The sequence below is a fragment of the Sprattus sprattus genome (genome assembly GCF_963457725.1).
Source record: "Sprattus sprattus genome assembly, chromosome: 14".
Lineage (NCBI taxonomy): Eukaryota > Metazoa > Chordata > Actinopteri > Clupeiformes > Clupeidae > Sprattus > Sprattus sprattus.
Window position 1 is genome coordinate 23,790,708 of NC_137912.1, and position 26,614 is coordinate 23,817,321.

At 44.3% G+C, this 26,614-nt stretch overlaps 1 protein-coding gene across 1 annotated transcript; it reads left to right on the top strand.

The window, feature by feature from the left end:
• Positions 1-304: 304 nt before the first annotated feature.
• pnpla8 (patatin-like phospholipase domain containing 8) lies at positions 305-23,453 on the top strand. Its single transcript, XM_080850995.1, has 10 exons — positions 305-522; positions 2,151-3,389; positions 3,612-3,761; positions 4,075-4,226; positions 4,782-4,876; positions 5,087-5,258; positions 5,440-5,497; positions 5,725-5,919; positions 19,937-20,132; positions 21,882-23,453. The coding sequence occupies exons 2-10, from the start codon at positions 2,469-2,471 to the stop codon at positions 22,154-22,156; spliced, it is 2,214 nt and encodes a 737-aa protein (XP_080707121.1). The 5' UTR covers positions 305-522; positions 2,151-2,468; the 3' UTR covers positions 22,157-23,453.
• The last annotated feature ends 3,161 nt before the right edge of the window (positions 23,454-26,614 follow it).

Sequence of the window (26,614 nt, forward strand, 5' to 3'; positions counted from 1 at the left end):
GAAAGATCAGTGAGGGTTTTTTTTTCGTCTCTTCTACTGCAGGCTATTAAGGGTTGGAGATACTGACATCAGACCACAGTTTTGGGTTGGCCTTAGCTTTTAACGGCAGTGTCATGTTATTTAGGCTATTATCATGACCACCGCTGGGCAAGCATGGTGTGATGTCATCTCTCCCAATGCCATTGTTTGTGAACTTTCAACACAGCCTGGCTAGATAGCGTTAAGCGTAACTGATTTGCTAAACCTCGCCTCTCAGAGGGAGGAGTTAACCGCTCAGAATCACGTACAAACGCATGCAGTGAAACCTAGGTGAAAGGCCATAACAGAAACTGTCGTGTGTTAATTGCTCTTCATAATGGCAGAATTAGTACACGCGCAATGATAATGGTTACATATTACAGGAGACTTTGCACCATACCAAACGTGGGCTAGCTATTACAGCTAGGATAGCTGTAAACTGAAATCCACCTGCAATCCGGAGGTTTTTTAGATAGCGACATTGCTTATTTACACTGTAAAAAGGTATGTTTGCTTTATACATTATTCTTGAAGCAATGGCCTTGTTAATGCCAAAGGCCTCGTTTGCAACGTATATAATGTTAAAGCAAAGTTAACCGACGGTCTGTATATAAAACTGACTGTCGATATAAATGTTATGTAAACGTAGCTACTCCCCATGTATCATAGGGATGCAGTAATAGCATAGCATAGCATAGGTAACGTTAGCTGATAACATTAGTCCATCGGCGAATGCCTGCAACATAACCTACCTTACAATAAACCGCAAAGATTCACAATCAGTGAAATGACGTTAAACACATGAAAGTCAGTCGAATTATTTTTAGAATGACGCTTTAAATCAAAGAGATTTTGATAGCTTGCGATAGATGGCATACTCTGCCTTGCATGTTTACTTATACCCCAAGCTAACATCCACTTACTACCGGATAGCCACCAAGCTGAAATTGCAGTCTTGTTTCCTCCTGCCATGTTGCACGCAAACTATGATTTATATTTTCTAAACGTTTCAACACAGTTGCTAATTCTGTAATATTGGTTTGTCGTCGTTACTGCGAAAAGTTGCGGAAGTTTCCACTTTTTTAAAAACAATTTTATTATTATGTAGGATGACAGACTAGCCAGTGTTCAATGCTTTCAATAGCGGTGTTATTTTTTGAATTGACCAGTCTTTGACAACAGGTAACTTGACAACACCTTAGCTTTATTGCAAAGTAGCATTTTAAGTATTTTAAAGCATTTTGTCGTTAGAAGTTCTATTGTAGGCCCCTGAGCGTTGGCTTATGGGAGGAAATACAGTATTCGAGTTAGCTAGCTGTCACTATCAAGAATAAATTATCATTCGCTATGGTGGTCTAGAAGTTGATGTCATCTTGAAGGAAAGCCTTGCTCTCGATGACGTCCGTTAGCCACTTCTCTCTGAACCTAGTCTTTCCTGGACGATGTGTCAGTCGATTTGATTCCACGGAAAAGTACACCTCCACGGGTAGTGTTTGTGGTTTAATTTTGGAAATCTCGATGACGAAGAAAACACACGCAGTTCCTCTAGGAATTGGAGTTCGTCGATTTGGGATGCTCCATTGGGCTCTGTAATGATATTGGTTTTGATACTCCAACTCATTCTCTTGAACAAATTCTAGACTGAACAGCCAGCTCGAGTTTACTTCCCATGTCTTAATGTACTCCTCAATTTGTTTTTTCCCGATATCAACTGTGAAATTTTTGTAGGTTACCCAATTAATGTTCTTCATCTTGTAGTCAGACAGAGCACCTTGGTCTAATGGCTTGCAGCCAACGATGGACTGTGCGGTTTCAATGACATCTTGGACGATTTCGTGTGCTGTCACCGTATGAGATGAGTTGTCCATGGCGCTGCGTTAAAAATAATACTCTCAAACTGCCAACCTTTTATTTGGCTGGCACGTTCAAACATTAGGTGTTGCAGGTTTATATTTATCGGTCAGCCTCTGGAGAAGTTGTGAGTAGTGCTAACGGTTACCATAGTGACAGTAAACAGGTCATCCAAGTCCTTGTCAGTGACCGCATGTGGTTGTGGCACACACTTCAACTAAACACACGTCTTATCATCAAATCATTTTTAATGTAATGAATATTCTTTTTTTCTTTTCTAGATGTTCTAGTTTTTCAGATGTCCAGTATTGTTGGAATAATGTGCCAGGATCCTGTTGGACATACCACTGAAAGCAGCCCTCTATAAAACAGTGGACATTACTTGCTAAAGATCCCTAACTCTGTCTAGTATCTTATTCAATGGAATACAGACAAAATGGTCATTCTGCTACTTCAAAGAGGTATGATTCCCCACAATGTGTAAATGGATGCAGATCCACCATCCAAACCCATAACTTGACATCAGTGATGGAGATCTGAGGCCAGATAAACGGTCTCTTTCCAAGTGTCCCACTTCAGGCCCTCAGAATAGCCGACGCATGTCCCGAATCAGGAGCACGCTGGACACCGTCTCCAAAGCAGTCGGCGGAACGGACCTTCTCTCCAAGATCACAAGATTGAGACCCGGCAAATCCGCCACCGTTGAGGTCCATCTGCATGGCCCTACAGAGCAGGAGGCAGCAACGGTTGCCATGATGGCAACGGCGGTGCCGCCCGGCCTAACCATGGAGACACCCGAGCGAGAGAAAAGGCACGAGGAGGAAGTGGCGGAGGAGGTGGAGGTGCCACGCATCCAGGTTAGGGAGAAGCTGAAGGTCAGCCTCGCCTCACAGGCAGGGACCGTGTCTGCGGCCGTGGCCAAGCAGACCTTACAGCGCCTCCAGCCGGCTGCCTTCTCCACCAACATGGACGAGACCTACAGCCACCTCTCCCAGCACGTCAACGCCTACTTCGGCAGCAACACACCACCAGAACCTGTGGAGCAGCAGTGGGCCCAGCAGAGGAGAAGTCCGGATCCCGCAGCCTCAGCACCTGGGGCTAACCCAACCCGGTCCCTTCCCCGGAACCACACACCTGTTCTGATGCCAGTGGCTGGGAAACGGGCGGAAGAGACTTCCCCTGAGTCACCTGCTGTCGAACACACTACCCCAGCCACATCCGACCCTGCCACCCTACCAACTGCACCCAAGCCCGAAGATGTTGCCCCAGTGCAACCGGCCTCCCCCAGGAAGGGTATTAGTCACTACCTCTCCTACCCCAGGCCCAGTGTGCAGAGCTTCGTGGGGAGTTACATTTCCCCCCTCGTCCCCAAGTTCCGGGCCGACTCCAAGAATGCCGCAGCTGATAAGGACAAGCCGTCCAGCTCGGAGCAGGTGAACCCCCGGGAAGGCGAGGAGAAGAGCAAAGAGGAGAAGGAGGCTGAGGACAAGGCCCAGAGGCGACTGTCTCAGAGAGAGAGGGTAGGACCCTAACCCTCACATTATAAATGTCCACACAGGAAGTCCATTAGATGAACTAATTTCAGTCAATCTAACATGACCGTTAAGAACTTAAATAATACGGGTCAGGGGAGGTAGGGTAGTCTGTCAAAATGTATTATCCATAGAATTATACAAAGTACAAAATAAACTGGGTCTCCACATCACCATGTTTATATGTGTGTTTCTTTGCTTCTTGTTTAGATCAGAGCTCGTGTTAGTGTGGACAACAGGACCAGGGCTCTAGTCCAGGCCTTGCAGAGAGTGACCGATGTGAAGATCACCGTCAGCCGAGTGGAGGACCTCACCTGTCACCTACTGGAGTTCCCAGAGACCAGAGGGGTAGCCGTCAAGGTGTGTGTGCGCTTGTGTGTGCCCTTGTGTGTTCGTGCATGTGTGTTTGTGCGTGTGCGTGGCAGTAGTGAATCTGACAGTATTTGTGTTTCAATGAGTCTGCTCTTAGGGGCTTTTGCCACTCTCATTAGCTAGATTGCCAGATTATCTTTTTTTTATTATTATCTGTCACACACACTGATAGACGCAAGTACTCCTAACACACACACACACACACACACACACACACACATACACACACACACACACACACACACCGTTAAACAAACTAATGTGCTGGGACCTAACACCCTCTGTGCCTCCCCCTCTGCAGGAGCGAGTGATCTCGTGTTTGCTGCGACTCAGGCAGGCCCGGGACCCAGGCCTGCAGGCGGCTGTGAGGCAGGCTCTGGCCGTCGTAGGCTACACAGACCCAGTCAAAGGGCGTGGCATCAGAGTGCTGTCCATCGATGGAGGAGGAACCAGGTACATGCCACAGTCATAGAGTATATCACAATGCAGTATAACACAGATGTACACTCATGGCGTGGTGGGGGAGTGGTTGGCATTGTTGTATATGTAACCAGTTGGCCCGGGTTCGATTTACTGATTGCTGCAGGTTGTCTGTGCGTCACTTTGGATAAAAGCATCTGCTAAACATCAGACCTTTACCTTTTTTACTATTATGCATATAGCAAGCACAAATATGCTTAAAGAGTATTTAATCGATACTATTTGCCAAATCAGTTCTTTCCTTGCCGAAGGGATATGTTTAATGGGTGCTTGTGTTCCTGCAAACAGAATGGCTACAGTAGTGTCATGTACCCATTTAAGACAACTTAAAGAAAAGAACAGGATTCATCTGAGGCTTTTGTTATGTTTGCATACATTCACTTAATATATTAATTATTATATGATATGCATCTTTATTGTTGTTAAGTTCATGTATATACATACATTTCTCATCAGTGTTGTGAGTGTGAATTCTTTTGTTTTCATGCATATTGAACTTCTCACATTTACCCAATGGACATTTTCCAGGGGTTTGGTTGCCTTACAGGCTCTGCATGAGTTGGAGGCCCTGACGGGCAAACCCATCTATCAGCTGTTTGACTACATCTGTGGAGTGAGTACAGGTACGTCACCCTGCCCCTGTCCCTCTGGCATGACGGACATATTCTAAAGCATTTATGCCAAGCAAAGCATGGAGAGCATTACATTCTACTGTGTCTGTTCTCTGCTGGTATAGTGACCATGCTCATTTGATATACTCCTTTTGCCCTAATAATATTTAATTTTCTGTGTTCTGTCCTGTTCAAGAGTGGCCTTTGACCTCTGTGTTCCAGGTGCCATCCTGGCTTTCATGGTAGGGGTGTTTCAAATCCCTCTGGACGAGTGTGAGGAGATGTATAGGAAACTGGGTTCCGACGTCTTCAAGCAGAACCTCATTGTGGGAACCGTGAAGATGGGTTGGAGCCATGCGTACTACGATAGCGAGATATGGGAGAATATCTTGAAGTGAGTAGTACTGGGTTCAAAGGGTAATCCTCTTAGAGAGCAAGTGTGTGTGTGTGTGTACTTTTTTTTTTTTTAAGCCCCAAACCTGGCTTGATTTTATTGGTTGTATTTATCTCCTTTCTCTGTAATAATTGCATGTGGAGCATCAGTATATATGTTTTTTTAATTTATTTTTTTTCAGAGAGAGAATGGGTCCTAGTCTGTTGATTGACACAGCCAAGAATCCAAAATGTCCCAAGGTAAGTGTCAAATGCTATTATCCCATTGTTATGTTTTTGACAGCCAAAGGATTTCTTAAAATTCATCTTATTGTATTCTAGGTAGAACATTTATGCGTTTTGGGAAAAAAAGGAAACATTGTTTAGTAGTGTTTTGTCCAATGAACCAGATGCAGGTGTGTTTTCAAATCACCACCTAAGAAGCATTCATACATTCTCCATAGTCAGTAGCTTGTGTTGTCCCCTAGGTGGCAGCAGTGAGCACCCTAGTGAACCGTGGCCTGCCTCTGAAGGCCTACGTCTTCAGGAACTACGACCTGCTGCCGGGTGTGCGCTCCCATTATCTGGGGGGCTGCCAGCATAAGCTGTGGCAGGCCATACGGGCCTCCTCAGCAGCCCCGGGCTTCTTCCAGGAGTGCATGCTGGGCAATGACCTCCACCAGGTAAGCAGGACTGTAAAGTGGAAGCAGGTTAGCAGCAGCAGGGATGTCAGAAGGCGCCTGGCCATTTTAAGTGTTCCCACTTAGTGGGGGATGATGAGTCTCCACCAGACATGTGAGACGATATGGTGTAAAGGGCTGTCAGTCCCGGTCCTGGATTCTCTCTGTCACCCATCCACCCCCGCTCAAGCGCCACTGTTTGTGTTTTTTTTTGTCATTATAGAGCCAGCCTGTGCTTGCAGTCATTTCTAGAACTTTCGCTTTTGTTTATTTGAGGTCCTGATGCAATATCAATTTATATCAGTATGCAAGGTGGAAACGTCCAGTACTGGATTGATGATGAATGACACTCATCGTATGTCTGCCTCTTGGTTGTATTGATTAATCAGTTTAGACGCTGACTCAAACCTCCCACCCATACACTGATGCCTGTTCTCTGGTCAGTGTTTAGGTAGATTGCTGGGAAGCAATCAGTCTTGAACAGGAACACCTATTCTTAAGCGATCAGCCCTGAGATCAATACCTTTCTCTAAGAGGACCTTTCCTGGCAAGCCCTCATCAAGGCCATTCTAAATCATTTCCTCTTCCCAATAAGGCACTAACAGTGGGTTAGCTGGGCTGGCCTTGTAGCGCTCTCCTGAAGTGGCCTTTGAATGGCATGAAGAGAGGAGGAGAGGATCCCCTACAGTGTCCCCTACAGCTCCACCCTGTGTCACTCTGTCCTTAATTGTGCTACGAGCTATTTGGGGATGCGGGAGTGGTGCAGTGTGATCTCACAATGAATTTGATGAGAGTTCCACCCTTTAAGTTTATCATACACGGGCCTAGTTTTTAAAGCAATGTTACTGGTCAGTCAAATGACTGGTTCCTATTGTTCTAATTGATGATGCAAATGTATTGTCCGAACAGCGTTGCCCAGCAATGTTGCTCAAAACATTGCCCTGTGTAGCATCACCTTCAGAATTCAGGAGGGAATGGAAGCTAATAATAGACCCTTTCAGAAAGACAAGGCGAGTCCTGTAGTGCGTTTGTGACTCGCCGGCCACAGAAATGGCACCAAACTGATATTCTTTTTCCCCTTCAGGGAATATTTATGGAACTAATAGATTGGGTAAGAAATGCAGACACTCCACCCTGAGTTGTGTTGTTGTTTACATAGAAGCTTGTTCGAGGGGCATAGCTGGACCTAAATGACCCACTGAATCAGAACCAGACTTAGGCCTGACCTGGCCCACATTTGGGCAAATTCAGTTTGGTTTGCCAGGTGGAGGTATAGACATGTACTACAGAGGAAATAACTTCTGCTTGATGCCTCTGTGACCGATTGTGCCCTGATTATTGAAACAGTCCCAGTCCAGTTCAAGATTCAGAAGTTATGGCACTGAAGTTCATTCCCAGTGCCTGATGATGTACGCTGACTAGATTGATGACCCATTATGAGGTTACTCACACACACACACACACACACACACACAAACTCATTCACTTACTCATAAACTGCCTGCTGAGGCTAGCCTGGCACAAGTTCATGTCAGCGTAGCATTGGCATAGCATTAGCCGTCCCTCACTCACCCCTTCTGCTCTGATGAACTGACTGACTCACCCCAAGATGCTCTTTAAGGGGCCGCTTGAAGGCGTCTCGAGCTGGGCCAAGCCACAATGTCCTATCTGCTGGGGCAAAAACAAGATGAATCACCCCAGACCTCACTGTTCCCAGAGCCGTTGGAGGACATGTCATACACCAGCGTCGACTCCTGTGGCTCGTCACTGGCTTCACACAGGGGCCTGCCCACAAAGTGGCCCTTGTCTGTGTCAAGAGCAGAAGACAGAAGTCCAGTACGCTTGATGAATGGGTTACATTCAGCGCAGCGCAGATGGGAATTCTGGAAAGTTATTGCTGATTTATGAGTGTGACTGTTGCACCGCACATTTGACAGGTACACAATCAATTTGAAGCACCCCCCCCCCCCCCCTCCAAACCAGCAGCTGGTTCACTGATTCCAGAAAGCTGTTGCTTTCAGACAGACAGATGGTGACATTTATCTATAATAAATGTATTCTCAGACCTTTAAATCTTTTTAAAAAATTGACAGGGTGGGAAAAAACAATCTCTGGTGAATGGGTACTGTATCAAACGACCAGAACTGTTCTAGAACTGTTCTAGAATACGTTCATAGGACAAAGTGGAGACCCTAGGCAGAAGCTGATGATGGACTGGCAGAGCAAAATGCCACCTGTCTGTTTTTATGGCGTGTATTAATCATAATATCATATCATAATACAGATTAGGCATATGCTTACTACCTTTTATGCCAATGGGATTTGTATTCTTAAACTTTTCAACCTAAATACTTCAGACCCATTTCATAGTGATAGAGCAACGCATTTCAATTTGAATCCGTTGCTTTGTAATCACATGTTGCTTTAGCTTGGCTCGTTTCATGGCTTCCTTCCCTAGCTCCTGAAGACACATGACGTATTTTGGCCTCCCCTGGCTGTTCTCAATAAAACCAAGTTTAGCAGCACTGGAAGATGTGGACTGACTCAAACATTTCCCCATGCTCTCCAGCTAGCTCGCTTGCTAATAAGCCAAGCTAAGCAGCAGGGGCAGTTCCTTGTGTCTGGAGTGAATGGAGTGTGTCATCACACAATATCATAATTAATCCATCACATCAGAGTTTCGATTGGTCCAAAGTTAACGTGGGTGGGAGTAATGGACACAATATGCCTGTTTTATTTGCACACATGGTCCCCATCTGTAGATTTACGTTTTTGTAATGATATAGAACAATTTTATAATTTATATCAAATCATTCTGTCTGCGTGTTGTGGACCCCCAGGGGACCCCGGACCCCACTTTGAGGACCACTGCTTTTACGTACACTAAAGACCTACATTTCAGCTGTGCAATGTAGTTTCTGCAACTTTAACAATGACTTCAAAGTTGTTGGCGCCACTCTGAACGCCTTAAGCCACTGCTCGGATGATCTTGGCCAGCGTGTGAACACAAGCTGAGGACATTGAAGGAGTGTGCAGGGGAGCACGGAGATATTTAAGGCAAAATAACACTCCAGGGAATAACATCCAGCAAGTGTTCTATTTTAAAAGGACTGGCCTATATTCTTTATTTGGTTATCGTAATATACACAGAAGCCCTTCTTTAACACACATCATTAAAAAAAAAAGAAAGATCTGAATATATTCTCATATCAGTGTTGATTTTGAATCTATTAGTGTATAAATTAGTTTGACATGGCTATTGAGGTTTGTGTTCCTCTGGAGAGACCTCTCCTGTTTGGGTCTGGGAGATTAACTCTGTTTTGAGTTAAGCCTCGTGTGTGTGTGTGTGTGTGTGTGTGTGTGTGTGTGTGTGTGTGTGTTTGTGTGTGTGATCCACAGGCCGTTCCCGGTTGTTTTCATTCCTTTTCCTTCTCTCCCTCGCTCCCTTCATCTCAATAGTAATATCACGCTATTAGCCTTGAGGGCAACTTAACCCTGCTTATAAATGCATAGCAGTGGACTTCAGGCGTTCTCTCTATTAATCAGAGCTTTCAGCGCTAAGAGCTGGCCTCCACTAAGTGCAACTTGTGTGTGTGTGTGTGTCTGTGTGTGTGTGTGTGTGTGTGTGTGTTGGCCATATAGTCTGATTAAAATGCAAATGCACTTGGCACTGAGACCTGTTGAGTGGCGGGACCTCTCGGTCTGGGGCTGGGTTCTGCAGTGTTAATGAGGAGCTCCAGAGTCTTCTGTCCTTAGAGTGGACTTGCAACTTTGAAGTGGCACTTCGACCCTGCCACACACAGCACCCAAAGTGTCTGGCTTGGTAGTCTAAATTACAGCAACGTTTTTCTTTTTCTTTCTCTTCCTCTCTCTCACTTTCTCTGTGTATCTCCCTCAGTCTTTCTCTCTGTCTTTCTCTTCCTCCCCCTTTTCTCTCTCTTATTCCTTAGAAAGATCTACTGATATTCTGTCTTGATGTGTTGTGTTGATTTTTATATTCATGAGACCAACGCTTTGCTCCAATTGATATTCATTTTGGTTCTTGTCTCTGTTATGAAACCAGTACGTTTTAAGCGCGTTCATTGTGTTCTTTCATGCTGCTCTTCAAGTGTAGGCCCAACAAACAGTCACACACACCACACTCGCACAAACCACACTCGCGCACACACACACACACACACACACACACACACACACACACACACACACACATACACACACACACACACACACACACACACAGAGACACAGTATCTAATGCGGAGAATGAGCTTGGCGTCCCGCGGTGCATTTCATATCAGAAACGGAAGTATGAATGAATGAGTGGCTGGGGCCTCTGGGGAAATGTGGAGGCATCCACCCACAGCTAAACACTGGGCTCAAACTCCAGACCGCCCCCACCGTCATGTTTCAGGTTCTGTTCCAGGAGAGAACATCTCAATTTGAAGTAGCCAGTGTATGCCTCGGTGCGTGTGTGTGTGCTCGTGTGTGTGCTTGTGTGGCACCATATGCTTGCTTGTCTTGGACTGAGTGTGCATACAGCATGTTTGTGTGTGTGGGACTTATATGCATACCTGTGTGTGTGTGTGTGTGTACGTGTGTGTGTGCTTGCGAGGGACCATATGTGCGTACTTGTATGGGACTGAGTGTGCATACCTGCATGTTTGTGTGTGTGGGACTCATTATGCATACCTGTGTGTGTTTGTGTGTGAGTGCCTTACCGATTGCTTGTGTGTGTGTGTGTGTGTGTGTGTGTGTGTGTGTGTGCGCGTGTGTGCTACTTAACACCTGCTACTTACGTCATTCTTTCACCTGAAGACTTTGCACTTGGATCCCTTAGCATTGCATGCACCCCTAATTATCAATATGCACATTATGAATGACACTTTGTATACACACACGCGCACTCAGACACACAGCCACAGACCGACAGATGCTCACACACACACACACACACACACACACACACACACACACACACACACAGAAACCCTGGTTTTGTGATCTGCTCCCCCACCCTTCCTAAGTGCCTGAGGCAGACACTGTGCTTATTTGGGAAAAGCACTGCCATTAGCCGGGAGAATTCAGCAAACCATGCTCTGATTTCAGTTTGCCTTAACGCACTGGAAATGAATATGCCATTTGTGCCGGGGGAAAGTGCTCATCTTAAAAGTGCTGGTTGTGCGTTTATATGCAAGTGTGTGTGTGTGTCTGTGAGTGTTTGCAAATGGGTGTTTACTATCTGTGTGTGTGTGTGTGTGTGTGTGTGTGTGTGTGTGTGTGTGTGTGTGTGTGTGTGTGTGTGTGTGTGTGTGTTTGCGCATTTGAATTGTAAGGGCCTTCTTGGCTTGCGGCCCCTCCTGCTCTGGTGACTGGTCTTTCAAACGCAGAAGATGACTGAACGCTGAATGCCTATTGGCTGCAGTCTCCACCCTGTGACCTCCCACATGTTACTCATCATCTTCCTAATACACCCCACCTCATGAAGAAAACCACTTAAGAAACGAAACAGAGAAAACCCATATAAGCACTCCTGGGACCTTTTTTGACTTCATGCATATTTGGGTTTCTTGAGCATGCCAGCCTTTCTCATCCAGCCAACCGTCAATGAAGTACTGTAACCAACTCTCAGGCTCAGTCTGAATATGGACATCAATCACTTCACAGACAAGAGCATCCGCTCCAAGTGACAATACATTGTGAAGAACTGAATGGGGGAATGGTGCGCTGAACAAAAGTGCCCTGCGGTGGACCAAAAACTAGATGCCCCGTGTGTGTGGGGTTAGTCACAGGCTCCAGGATGTGTGAGACATGACAAAGACGGGATGACTAAGGCTGCCACCCAGAGTCTCCCTGACCTTGTATGTTTTGTCTCCGGCACTGCTGTAATCATCAAGTTAATAAGGAGTAAATAATTTGTTCTGTCATTTTGGCTTCAAACTCGCAAACCCCCTCCTCCTTTATAAGCTGGTGGGATTTCCTCTGAAAACTGGATGTAAGTTTTGCATCATTTGATGCAATGGTGGTCCTCTGTTCGTCCTCACAGAGTTGAAAGATTTAATCACTCAAACTAGGAAAGAAAAAGGTCCAGTATTAAATCACTCAAACTAGAAGAGGGGTAAAAGTCTGGTATTTAATCACTCAAACTAGTAGCAGTAAAGGTCCAGTATTTTGCAGATGCTTCTTTCCAAAGTGGCTTACATAGGCGTCCAGCGGTGGCCGGGAAACAAACCTGGGTTGACCGCTTGGAGGGCAGCGACCCTAACAACTGTACCACCATAGTACCCAGATGGTGTATAAAAGTGTTTAAGTGAGATGGCTCCTGAGATGAAGATGTAGGAACATAGCCCATCTATCTATGAATACTAGACACATGGTACTTTTATTGTTGCTTGGCCTTGACCAGGATATCTGTCAAGCATTCAGTATTCACATCATCACTGACTTCATGCACTGTAAGCCCTTGAAAGGGAATGGCAAATTAATAGATGTCCGTGTAAACGCTGATCTCAATCTTGTGGCTTGCTCTGCTGCTGCTGATGGTGCTGATGCTGAGGAGGAGGAGGAGGATTATGATGATGATGGGTTTAGTGGTCAGGGTTGGGTAATAAACATAAACGCTGTTGATGTTGATGATCGTGCATGTGATTGTACGGGTGCTGTGGCAGTTAGTATTGATGTTGTTCTGTCAGACGGAGACGAGAGAAAGTCAGAGGACTCGAGCTGACGTCAGTGATGGTTATGTTGGTGCTGATGAGTGACTGCTCGTCTGGGACCGGCTGCAGATTGATCACAGACTCAAAGGTCGTGCCTTCATTCCTTCCTGACTCCACCCTGACCTCACTTTAACACAAGGTTAAAGTTTAACACAAGGCGCAGGTGCTGACGAGGGATGATGAGCTGGAAGGGGGGTGGGATGGGAGAGGAGGAGACGAGATGGAGGGGAGAGAGGAGTAAAAAAACAAGAGTGTGATAGGATAGAGGAGGAGGAGAAGAGAAACAAGGGATATGAGATGAGGGGAGAAGAAAAGAGGGATATGAGGGGAGAGGTAAAGATAAGAGGGAGGGATGGGAGATGAAAGGAGAGAGGAGGAGAAGAGAAGCAAGGGATGAAAGGTGAGGGCAAGAGAAGATGAAGGAATGTGGGAGAAGAGGAGACCCAAAGAGAAGGAACCCAAAGAGAAGAGAGGGATGGTAGATGACATGAGGGAAGAGAAAAAGCTACTGAAGGAAAGGAATGAGTGAAGAAGAGAAGAGGAAGGGAGAGCTGGGAGATGAGAGGAGAGGAGTTTGGCATGGCTCCACATGGCCCCCTATGGCTGGGTCCTCCTGGGATACTCCAAGCCACACCCCCCGCCCCAAACCCCAAAACCTGCCTCTGTAATGAGCTCTGCAGCCTGTGTGTTTGATCCCCCCACCAAACAACCACCCTCTCATGTCTCACCATGTGCCCGGCAGGCTTTTAATACTCCCTACTTGCCACTCTCTCTCTCTCTCTCTTTCTATCTCTCTCTTTTTCTCTCTCTCACTATCTATTTACTTCAAACCATGTCAGACTTTGCGGATCTCTTACTCTCACTCACACACACTCTCTCTCTCTCTCTCTCTCTCTCTCTCTCTTCTCTCTTCTCTCTCTCTCTCTCTCTCTCTCTTTCTGTCGCTCCCTGTCTCTGTCCCTCTCTCTCTCTCCTGGTGAATTATGGAGATCGGACCCCTCACCCCAGGGCTTCCGCTCAGTAATTGGTAGACCTCAAAGCCGACCCCCCCCCCCCACACACACACACACACGCACCGCCTAAAACAGGGGGCCCTACGTGTTTGAGCTTTCCTTTGGTGTTTGTGTGTGATAGGTATGTTTAGGGTTCAGATTCTGTAATAGCCCTACTAAGCGTTTTACTTTTGCTGTTTTACACGAGGATGCTAGTTTGTGTCTTACATGTTCACAGTAGGCCAATCTGTGGTTGAATCTGTATACTCATCTTTGTAGTGTATGCATGGGGTTGTGCATTAGCATTTGTAGAAATTGATGTACATGCAGTTGTGTTTCTGTTGGATCTGTGTGCACCAACTTGATATTCCAGTAGCCTCCACATCATCTGCCCCTGATTGAAGTCACCTACAATCCAGAGGCTTCACAGCACAAAAAAGAGATCAGACAGGCAACCATAACAATGGGAGAAACCAGGACATGTACCATTAACAACACTGGTCATGAATTAATGATAGCCGAGTGTGTGTGTATGTGGGGGGGTGTCCCTATGTAAAAACTTTCCAGAAAAGAAAAAAAGAGGTTAAATACCAAGGTGCTCACTCAAAAGCAAAGCTTAAGACTGGCAAATTCTGATATTTTTCTTGATCCTTACAGTCTTACTCCGGAAACATACTCCGACAGTAGGGTGACAGTGGTTCAAGAGGTAGAGGAGTCGTTTAGTAAGTAAGGTTGCTAATTCGATCCCGACTCCTCTTTACAAAGTCTCCTTGAGTAAGACACTGAACCACTAAACACTCCCGATGCAAAGGTTGGCAACTTAGATAGTACAGCACGGTGGCAGGGCAGGTCCTCCCCAGACCTTCAGTGCTCAGGTTTGCATGTTCTCCCCGTGTTCACAAGGGGTTTCCTCCACTTAGAACTCCAACAGAAAAAACATGCAACAAGGACTCTTCGTCGGTCCCTGACCAAGACAGAGGATTCACCTCACCTGGTCCCCGGGCGCCTAAAGGCTGCCCACTGCTCCTGGGGTCCTGGAGGAAGGACAGTCAGGGATGGGATAAATGCAGTAGATAAATGCACAAACGACCTCTGGCCTGCGTGTGCGTGTGCGTGTGCGTGTGTGTGTGTTCTGAGTCGCCTCCATGTATTCACGTGTGCAGTGTGTCGCTTGTGCGATTAAAGTCTGACAATTATTTAGTAGCCTCTGCCATTGGTGTAGATGTCTGAGGCTTAGGGCTGGGCGATTTTTCGATTTCGATTTTAATCGCGATGTAATTTTTTTCTACGGTTTTAAATGAGACGTTCGATTAGACGGCGCCTTAAAAAAAAAAATCAATGTTTTCACAGACCCGCGAATACAGCGCCGCACCTAGCCCATGGGCGTTGCGCGACAATGTAATTGGGGGGGGACAAGACCCCCTCACTTTTCAAAACAAGTCGTTTCGACCCCCCCACTTTTGCAGTCAAAATAGTGCGTGCGTGACTGCTGGTCTACTAGTCCATTATTCTTTCCATTGCTTCACAATTAAATCCGTTCAACTTTATCAGTGGGGAATACCCACAGCAATATAAATCCACTCCGCGTTTTCCTGGTGTACTACGCAGCCTCATCACGCACGCAGATTCAACTGTCATTAATTAGTGATGGGAAGTTCGGATCATTTTACCGACTCGAATCTTTGAATCTCGTTCAGTAAAATGAACGAATCTTTTTTCGAGTCACTCGTTCATTTTAGCGGGGGGGGGGGTGCTACTCAACATTTTTAAATTTTATAGCCAATTCACTGGCGTAAATACGTCCACTACAAATACGTATCATATTTTCATGGAGGTTACTACATGTAAACCAGCAGATACTAATTCCTGCATTCAAATAATATTATATGAAAGTTTGGATGAAATGGTCATTTATTATCACATAAGCATTTAATGATCACGGCAAACAATTACGCTGCACTGAACTGTAAGTAAAGTTTTAAAAAGTTAAAATAACTAAACCTGTAATTATTTCTTGTGAACGAATATCATTCACGTCTTACTAAACATAGACACTCGGAAGTGAACTAGGTTAATAAGTCCTTTCTGTTTCCTCTTCTGAGCCTATGGAGGTTACGTGAAAAAATATCCAGAGCCCAGTCAAAATGAACGAAACATTTCGGTTTTCTCTAGCTTCCCATGCTGAGCCTATGCAGATCACGTGAAAAATGATCCAAATACTTGTATCCGGCAGATGACCTAATCGTTCACCTCCCGACCGTCTTTGGATCAACGTTTCGTTCATCTGCCGGATATCGTTCAATGATTCGTTCTTTTGCCGGATATCAGTCTTTCGTTCAATGATTCGTTCTTCGCCAACCGTGTCTGTGGATCTATGATTCGTTCATCTGCCGGATATGGGTATTTCGTTCAATGATTCGTTCTTTTGCCGGATCGTTCAATGTTTCGTTCTTTTGCCAAACGTGTCTGTTTCGTTCAATGATTCGTTCTTTTGACAACCGTGTCTTTGGATCTATGATTCGTTCATCTGCCGGATATGGGTCGTTGGATCCTTTTCCACGTGACCTGCATAGGCTCAGTACCACAGACATGTATAGGTAGACACCGCCTCCACTGCTTCTCGGTGAAACGCGTCGCCGCCATTTTGGGAAAGGAGCTCTCTGCCGTCAGAGGTCTGTCAGACGTGTCAAACTAGCGCAAGTTGCCAGGAGCTGCGGTTTATCTGGATAAAAATCACGATAACCTTTCACATTTCGCAACCAATTTCATGGAGTATTCAAGGGTTTATGCTCTACGTGAAGTGTGTGAAAAAGATTTGCCTCTACGTTACTTTGAATCTCGCTAGTTTAATCGCCAGTCATACATGTGCATGGGTCTATAATAAACGCTCGTGCATTTTGAAAATACTGAGAAGATCTATAAACTATCGAAATAGTGCTTCTTTAGTTACTACGTATTGACCATCATTAAGAGAAAGAGCATACATCAAATAGTGAGAAACTGGCAGTCAGTGTGTTTTTCATAGTTTAATAGTTCCTTTTCAAGTATGTGCATTAAGAAACCTTGAACAGTGCAATTGGCAATACACAGTTATTTCACAAATCAACATTAGGCTACAAAAAAAATCTATATATTTCTATAGCAGTAAAAATATACACATCTCAATATATACATAGCCTACACATCTCAATAGTTGAACTGTATTATAAATAACATAGCATATATATAATACAATATAATATAATGACTCAGTATAATGTGCAATGGAATAACATATGATATATATAATATGTGATACAATATATATTTTAAGTATAAGTATATATTCATATTATGTACATTTGTACAATTTGACATAATATACAATCATGCTCTTAACATTTTCAGATCTATGCAGTGCAATTGACACAATATATAATTGTGAAATAACTTTGTATTGCCAATTGCACTGTTCAAGGTTTCTTAATGCACATACTTGAAAAGGAATTAAACTATGAAAAACACACTGACTGCCAGTTTCTCACTATTTGATGTATGCTCTTTCTCTTAATGATGGTCAATACTAGTAACTAAAGAAGCACTATTTCGATAGTTTATAGATCTTCTCAGTATTTTCAAAATGCACGAGTTTTGAAAGAAAAGTGAGCGTTTATCATAGACCCATGCACATGTATGACTGGCGATTTGACTAGCGAGATTCAAAGTAACGTAGAGGCAAATCTTTTTCACACACTTCACGTAGAGCATAAACCTTTGAATACTCCATGAAATTGGTTGCGAAATGTATAAGGTTATCGTGATTTTTATCCAGAAAAACCGCAGCTCCTGGCAACTTGCGCTTGTTTGACACGTCTGACAGACCTCTGACGGCAGAGAGCTCCTTTCCCAAAATGGCGGCGACGCGTTTCGCCGAGGCAACGGGCTGAAGCAGTGGAGGCGGTGTCTATCTATACATGTCTATGCTCAGTACAGTCAGCTAGAGGAAACAGAAATGATTCGTTCTTTTTCCGACTGGGTCTCTTGGATACGGGTCTTTGGATCATTTTTACGTGACCTGCATTCAACAAATCATTTCTGTTTGCTTGGCTTAGCCAATGCAACAGTCCCAGTTGTCCCGATGCGCGGTCATGAACGAGAAAAAGAACGAATCTTTTTTTGAGAGGACTCGTTACTCTCGAGTCGTTGTAAGGATTCGTTCAAAATGAACGAATCGTTCACGAACGACACATCACTATCATTAATGTTCATTCATTCTCTGATTTGATCGGAGCGTCGCGCTAGAAGCAGACTACAGAAATGGACATACGGATTTTTTTTTCGAAGAAGAGGAAAGTAAGTCAGAGTTGCCCAAGTTTTACCTGTAGTGGACAATTACGGACCACCCAATGGACATTATCTGGCTATAATCGTATTGTTATTGCCATAACAACCGTGAGCTAATCTGGCGTTAACGTTATAGTAACGCGACCTATTATCCCGCGGGCCACCAAAAAATCCGCTTAACAAATATGTTTTTATCAATATAAATATGGTTTAATGAATCAACCTTACATATTTCAGAAGTGACAGGTGTGTAGAACATGCACGAAGTCTTGTTTGACTCTCAACAGGAACATTTCTTAACGTATTTTCCGATTTGTTTTGTACAGTCGCGAAATGGCAACAAAGTTGGCGACGACCTATTATCCCGCATTGATGTAAAATGCCGTTGGGAATCAAGCTCAACAAGAAAAAGAATTTACACCGAACGTCGCGAAATCAAAATTCTACTATTTGTATCAGGCTGGTTTGTACACGCAGTATTACAACACTATCTTATACACTTCAATACGCTGTATATGTGCCATTTTTGCTACAAAGCTAATTGAAATACCCTTTTTGGGCAGGGACTTAAGTTTTCCGAAATCTGCGATCCTGGATGACACCGAAATCAATATTAAGTAACGTGTACCAGCGCTTGCGGGATAATAGGTCGTGCGGGATAATAGGTCGGGCTACGATAGCTAGCTAATGGCAGTTTTTCTAACGACAGCAGCGACTAAACACACACTCACCAAAGAAGATTTTTTTTTTTTTTAATGTGTCACTCACTTGTATACCTCTCTTTGACTCACACACGAAAGATGATGTCAATGCCACAAATAAAATGAACATTGGTGTGCTGGGCATGCTGTCAAGCTTTGCCATGTATGAAAACTATTTCCCCTACGTGAACCGTTTACTTCTGGCAGCTTCCATCCTTAAAGACTTTGGGTTTCAATACACATTTGGCCATTTCTGACCTGAACAGTCATACTTTAATGAGGTGGTCAGTTTGAATGTAGCCAACATAATTATCAGGCCACCAAACCTATATCAATTGTGAATTTGATATGCTGATAACATGATTTACATCTCAGAGAAAAACATGGTAAAATGCACCAGAATGCGGGTATTTGCGTGTACGTTTTCCAAAAAATTTTGGGGTGATTTTGTTCATATCGTGATATAAAATCGAAATCGAAATTTTTTTGGGGGAAAAATCGTAATATAACTTTTTCCCATATCGCCCAGCCCTACTGAGGCTGTAAAGCGCTTTGAGCTTTGAGCTCTCGGAGTAGAAAAGCACTATATAAATGCAGTCCAACAAGCATCTCAGACTCTAGCCAAGATACCTTCTAGGCTCTTAAGGTCAATTAATGCAATCAGGTCTGGAAACCTATATGATAAAGTTTCTCTGACCCTTTGCCTGAGATGGTTCTCACTGGCCTCCCTATTCCATTCCATTCCTTTTTATTCCATTCCATTCAAAACAATACAATTGTCTCAAGGTGCTTTACAGAGCCAAGGGCCTACCCCCATTTCTATAGTACTGGTGGCTGTTGCTTACACCTGAGCTGATTTCCTGACCCTTAGCAATGCTAGTGTGTGGACCTTTTTATTTGTCACCATGATGAGATGACCATTTGGAAGATTAGAGTGACCACATGTTTGGTGGTCACAGTAGCTGCTTTGTCTTGGTTCTCATATTCTCGGGCAGGATGTACTGCAATGCCTTACAGTATCCTTTTCTGTGTTCGCAATCGACTGCTTCGCTAACGTCCACAGAGACACTTATTGCTATGGATTCTAGTCAGGGTGACAAATGCAATAACCTTTAGGGTAACAAGGAACATGGATTTGCTATTCCATTCTACTTTTTTAAATTCCATGTTTTGTGTATGTCAGAGCTGAGGCGTCCCGCTTATTTACTTTCTCTTCCAGGGTTGACAGGCTGGGTATTGGTGAACTTGCAACTCTACTGTTCTACATTCCATGCGTTGTGTGTTTCAGGATGGAGGCCTGTTGATCAATAACCCCACTGCCTTGGCCATCCACGAGTGCAAGAACCTGTGGCCCAACACGCCCGTGCAGTGTGTGGTGTCTCTGGGCACGGGCCGCTACGAGACAGGCGCCAAGAACGGCGCCACCTACACCAGCCTCAAGACCAAGATCACCAACGTCATCAGCAGTGCCACAGACACGGAGGGTGAGTGAGAGGTCTCTCCAGTTGCATCCGGTTTCTTCCAGGTTCACCTTCCGAGAAGGGTGCCTCTGCGTCTCTACCACAGTGGGGAAGTTTCCTATGTCTCCGTGAATACACCTACTGATGAAATACACCACATGTAAATTCAGCTGTTTTGGATCAAAGCATTATCTTAATGAATATAATGTTATATGAACATTTCTGATGCACATAAAGACCGCACCCTCTTCACTTTTAGCTCAATCATACCTGACATCTCATGCCCCAAAGCTCTCATTTGAATCATGTCTTCATGTCTCTTTGAAGGAAGCACCAATAGTCTAAAAGCCTGAAACATTGCGTTTTACATTTTCTTTCTTCATTGGACAATTTTTACTTTGAGCCCACCAGATGTCAAGCTTGTCCACCTTTGAAATCATGCTATTATCTCATGTGAATTTAGGAAATCATGCTATTATCTTATGCGAATTAAGGAAATCATGCTATTATCTTATGCAAATTTTAGTTGCCTTGCCATTGTTTTTTTTTTCTTTTTCCCGATTATTATGTGCTGGTTCCTTGTTATGAATCTGGTCCGTTTATCATTAAAGTGTAATACTGTATGAGAGCCTGGGCCCCAAAGGACATTTACTCCATCCCTCCACCATTTTCACTTTTTCATTTTTGTCTGGTGTTTTTTACATCCAGGATGTTAATGCACATGAAAACCACAACAGATATTGCTGAACTTTCAATAAACAAATCCAAACTCCTGATCTCAAGATCACCGTCAAATACCTAAAACCAAGCCACAACTCATTTCATTAGTGTGCTGAATCGTGGCAATATTTATTTATTTACTTTTAAACAATACACGGATTAACTAAATCCATGGATTTATTTTTGCAGCGGTGAAATGTAGTTATGGGCCATTGGCACACAAAGTGTTAAACTCCAACAGATGTCACCGGTCACATCTGGTTGTGGCCTCTCCAGCGAGGATTAACAACTCACGTAATCGTAGCTATTTTTAAAGTTCCGATTACCAGGCTGACCTTTGGGTCCCCTCTGCAGTCAGATAGCATCATTTACCATCAGGTGCCAAGAGCCCGTCAGCACTCTGACCACCATCATGGAGTTGCATTACGGAGACTGGTGCTGTTTCAATTCATTTCAGTGCAGCTCCACAGTCACAGTTGGAGGTAGTCGCATCAAGTCATTTGTAGACGTTTTTTGTAGACAAATGTTTGTTTGGGATTTTATCTGAACTGAGTTGATGGTTTCAAATCCGCAGACCGTGTGATGAGATGACATCCTCACAGAACAGAGATGACATCCTCACAGAAGCATTCCCCTGCGTCATTGTGTGCTGTCTATTAGAATTCAGTGCATGTGATCCTCCGATTTAAATTATCTTTTGAGAGAACGCTGACCTCCATAGCAATAGTTGTTGAGGCTTTGTGTGTGTGAGAAGGGCATGTGTATGGTTTGAACACCAGCAACAGTAGGATTATCACATTTTTAACCTTCAGTTGTAAAGAAATGAAAAGTCTGTACACCAGTGGTAATACTGGTTCAGAAAAGGATGGAATTTTGGAATGTGGAGACTTGGTGTTAACACTGTGTGTGTGTGTGTGTGTGTGTGTGTGTGTGTGTGTGTGTGTGTGTGTGTGTGTGTGTGTGTGTGTGTGTGTGTGTGTGTGTGTGTGTGTGTGTGTGTGTGTGTGTGTGTGTGTGTGTGTGTGCGCGCGCGCGCCCGTGTTGCCCCACCAGAGGTCCACACCATGCTGGACGCCTTGTTGCCGCCCGACACCTACTTCCGCTTCAATCCCTTCATGAGCGAAGACATCGCTCTGGACGAGAGCCGGCGCGAGAAGCTCAACTTCCTGAAGGAGGAGGGCCGGCGCTATCTCGACCGCAACGACGTCAAGCTGCGCAGGGCGGCCGCGGTGCTGACGCAGGAGAAGGGCGTCGTGCAGCGCACTGCCGAGTGGCTCAAGCTCAAGGCTGACATGTACGACGGACTGCCCTTCCTCTCCAAGCTCTAGCGCCCCCTGTGGCCCGGGAGGAGGCAGTGACACAAGGGTCTCAGGTTCAGGGCTTGTTGAAGAATTGAAAGGGGCGTGTGCGTTGAACACTAATTCTATTGTGCAACTTCTTTATTTTTAATGTTTATGGTGAATGCAGTGGTCCCTTCCTAACCATCCACACGTTAATGCCTCCCCTGGTGACGTGTTTCAGCGCTGCCCTTAAGCTGCTCTGGAGGTCAGATGAGATTTTAGTGTATTTCACATCAGGCCTTTGTCAGAGAGCTCTTAAACTAATTGCCAGGGTGCCAGTACTGATGCGGACACTGACAGAGCTGTCTCTGCTCAGCTGAACTGCTCACAACAGAGCTGGGCTCTTTTTACAGACGTCCTAAACTCGTCTAAACTAGTTTGATGTCCTGCTGATTTTACGGCAGCAGTGAAGATAGATCTCACTTGACTGATGCACTTTGCTACATTCAAATTCATAATGTTATTGTAAAATGGGGTTCACGTTAGTGACGTGTCGAGTCTCAATCATTTCAGATTCTGCCCGAATCCCTTGGCTGTGTGGCAGCACCTTCACTGGCATGAACTGTAGTTCTAGGTGACACAAAGCCTTTATCAAGTGACGCTAACAAAAAAGTGAAATATTTTCACTGGTTTGAAATGGAAAAAAGGCAGCATGTCGGCTCAATGAAATTATTTCTTTTCTATTTTTATTTTGTTTTGAAACTGTGGAAAAACCACAACTTGAAAAGTTTTATACTCCTGCCACTTGAAAGTTCTGCTGGAGGTTAAACCCCTTTGAGTAGTTCTTACACACTTCTATTGTAGTGCATTTCCCTCATGTGTAAAAAGTATGTACTTAAATGTAAATAGTATGTACTAAAACGATGGAGAAATTAAGGAGGCTGATACACTGCACTAGTTTTTACTGCTAGATTTTTGCTTTTGGAGTCATTTGCATTTGAAGCATTGTTTGTGTTTATGAAAAAACAAACAAACAAACAAACTGATACTTGGCTATATGTGTAGGCCACTGACGAGAGACTGCAGGTTTATTTGTTTGGAACCGATTAAATAAAACCTGTCTCAGTACCTCAGCAGCCTGTCATCTGGATGTTCTAGTTTAACTGCACACTTGCAAAAAGTATTTAACATAATTAACTCCTTCACAATTTGAAGAATTCAGATCTGTTGCGTGAATGCCATGAACCTGTATTATAAAGCTGACAAACCTGCACGACAATGCTCTGTCATCTGAAACATAATTAAATAAATAAGAAAAAGAGGACAGAAGGCTTCATGGAATGTAGATTGACAGGCTGGTATTAATTGCTTTTTCCAATTGGGACATCGATTGCTCTCGCTCATTGACTTTAGTTGACATTCATATCTGCCACCTTCAAACCTGGAACCACTCCAGATTGTGTGTGCGTGTGCGCATGCGTGTGCACGTGCGCGTGTGCCTGTGTGCTCATCTTCCATGCCCTCTCTGGCATAGCCGAGGTTTTTTCGGTTGAGAAACAGAGAGCGAGCAGGAGGAAGCTAGGAATGAATGGGGCATAAATGTTTCTGTTTAATGTCCCACATATTTGAAACTCGTCAGGACACTTCACTATGAGAAGAACACGCTCATTCTCCCAGTCAAAACTGAGTTAGGATGTTTCTGTCTGACCTTTAAGCTCCGGAATGTTGGGCATCCCTCGCTTCGGAAAAAGTGCAATAGTGTGGCGATTCCTGCAGGTCCCTGCGAAAAGAATATTTGAATGGGGAACTTGTGTTTGGAGAGGGAGGAGTGTGTTTGGGGGAAATACAGTTACACTTGAGCCTCAAATGGCACAGAACAGACTCAGTATTGACAACAATGCCAGGGGGACTTTAAGCATAGCGTGTATGTATGTGTATGTGTAATATAAGTAATTGTACTTATTTATTTATATATATATATATATATATTCACACACATATACACACACACACACACAAAATTACATATAAAAAGAATGCATACTTAGTACGTAATTTAGTAAGTGTACACTTTCAGTATATACTTTTCTTCATTAGTATCACAGTGCCCAGCGGTGTAAATGTGATGCTCTGTGCTGTGCCTGTATGGCTTAGTACTGGCCTTTATAATCTCAGTAGTAGCAGAGAGTGGTTGGTATTGGGGAGCTTTGAGGGAGGCTGTGGAGGGTGAAGGTTAATGACCGTCTGGATGAGAAGGGAGCCAATGATGCTTGATCCAGACGGAACCTTCTCACCGTCGTCTGGGTAATGGAATCTTCTGAGTGATTCGGATTGTCAGGCTTCTCAAGGAAAGACAGAATGAGGGAGGGTGGGGGGGGGGGGGGGGGGTATAGCTGTTGCCTAGCAACTGTTCCGCCTGCCCCTCCACATGGCTCTTGGCTCTTGAGTAAGCTGTTACAGGAATCATTTTACAAGCTAGAACTCTTTTTTTTGTTGTTGTTGTAGTGTCGTGCTTGTGTTCTAAGGGAGGGAATCGTCCAGTTCAGGCAACCCCTTTCCCCTGGAGACCAGTGCTTGTGTCAGACACAGATACATGTATGGACTGGGTGGCTACGCTGATGATGCTTTGAGAGACTCCCAAGAGAGTAACTCAAAATAATCACTTTAGTCACAGCTTGTACCCTGTTCTTATTATCTGCCCGAGTGTGTGCCCTTAAAGTAACACTATGCAACAATTTGACATGTTTTGAGATATGGTTTTATAGGCAATAAAATTTGGTACCATCCTCAAATTAATTTTGATAACATATGGTCATGTGAAGGACAGATAAACACCTGTGTCTTCCCCACTAGCCATCCAAGATATTCCCTATGTAGATCTGTGTAACGGGCTGGAACACCTTGCAAAAATGGGAGGTAAGCTTTTACAAACATGGCATTGCCAGTTTTACTGCCAAAAGACACCAGATAGTCAACTGGGCTGTTGGTGGTGATGGCAAGGTTTTTGTTTTGGAACAGAACTTCGTATTGCTGCTTTAAGATAACACCCAGACAGTCTGCCATGCACTGGTATCAGGCAACCCAGACACAGGGAAGATACCCTATGTTTTTAGAAGCAGCCCACCCCAAGATAACCATGTAGCACAAATACTATAAACATAACAACATAACAAACGCCCGTGTGAGTGAGTGTGTGTGTTTGTGGTGGGGTGGGGCAGGTTGGGTTTAGTTATCTCAATATACTAGATATTTGTAATATCCATGGGACTGTACAGGGGAGATGTGGCCGTGGTGATGAAAGGGAATAAATAAATGTGTCCCTGGAGGGGAGGGGGGTTGGGGGGATACTCAGCACTGGGACTCCTCATGAAAATGGATGGCCTCTCATAATCCCTCTGTATATATGATGAGAACAGCCTCGAGGCATCCAGAAGTGACCATGGATCAAATGAACATACACAAGACCGTTCAGCCGTGTTCACACACACACACACAGGCTTGCTTTCCCTCTCTCTCTCTTATAGCTTGCTTTTCCTTTGTGTTCCTTCTTTCTCTCCACAGGCTTCCTGTCTGTGTCAGGTTGCGTACACAGTACACTGTACAGCCTCCTCCATGACATCCCTGGCTTGACTGGCAAGGTTGAGGACTGGTAGGTTGGGATCAGACACAGGGAGGCAGTAAACATGAGATAACTCTATAACACCACGGGCTTCTCAGCCCAGGCCTCCCCCACTTTAGGAAGCAGAAAGTGTAAACAGCAGGGGTCCTGGAGTACCTCAGCCAGACAAGAGGAAGGAGGGCTGGGGAAATTACCTGACACTAAAAGAAGAGCTGAGGGCTTTAGGACAGACTTTAATTAGAAGTTGTCTATACATCAAAAAAATGTTAATGTTTGTTCACACGCAAAATTTGTTTCTTCAGGTTTACATTAAGAACATTGAATAACAGCACTGGTAAAGAATTATGGGTTAGACTTTTAGTGTCGAGGAGCAAGTGCCCTTTGTTACAGAGAAACAGAGACAGACAGGAGGAAACCTCAAAAGATCAAAAACAGGCGCTGATTAGGCCAGAAGTCACACCCTACAGTAGGCGTGCTACTCTCAAGCTTACAGTCAAACTGAAATACTTAATGTATAATAAACCAATAATGTTTTTTTAAGCAAATCATTTGTTTTCGTTACAGTGTCATACATTACTGAAACAAATGTTTATTTTTGAGGGCGTAGACCTGGTTTTGAAAAGTGTATGTGCTGTGAAGTAAGCATATTAATGTTTATCACCCTTCATAACAGCCTTTGGTCCGCCTCCAATGAACTATATTCTCTCTACTGTTTTTTTATGTAACTTAAAAGCACATGCTCTGTTTCACTTGGATAGACGAATTAGAAGTGAATTAGCCTCGTCAGGTAAGTCCAGTTAGTCTGGTGAATTGCATGCCAGGCTGACAGTAGACATTCACAAGAGCGTATGTGTGGGGAAAGCTTCACTGGTATATGGAGGGATAAA

Bases quoted from the DNA above. Each gene is read 5' to 3' on its own strand.
- pnpla8 (XM_080850995.1), top strand. From the start codon at position 2,469: ATGTCCCGAATCAGGAGCACGCTGGACACCGTCTCCAAAGCAGTCGGC. The intron at 5,498-5,724 runs GTAAGTGTCAAA...GTTGTCCCCTAG, and splicing joins AGAATCCAAAATGTCCCAAG to GTGGCAGCAGTGAGCACCCT. The intron at 5,920-19,936 runs GTAAGCAGGACT...TGTGTGTTTCAG, and splicing joins TGGGCAATGACCTCCACCAG to GATGGAGGCCTGTTGATCAA.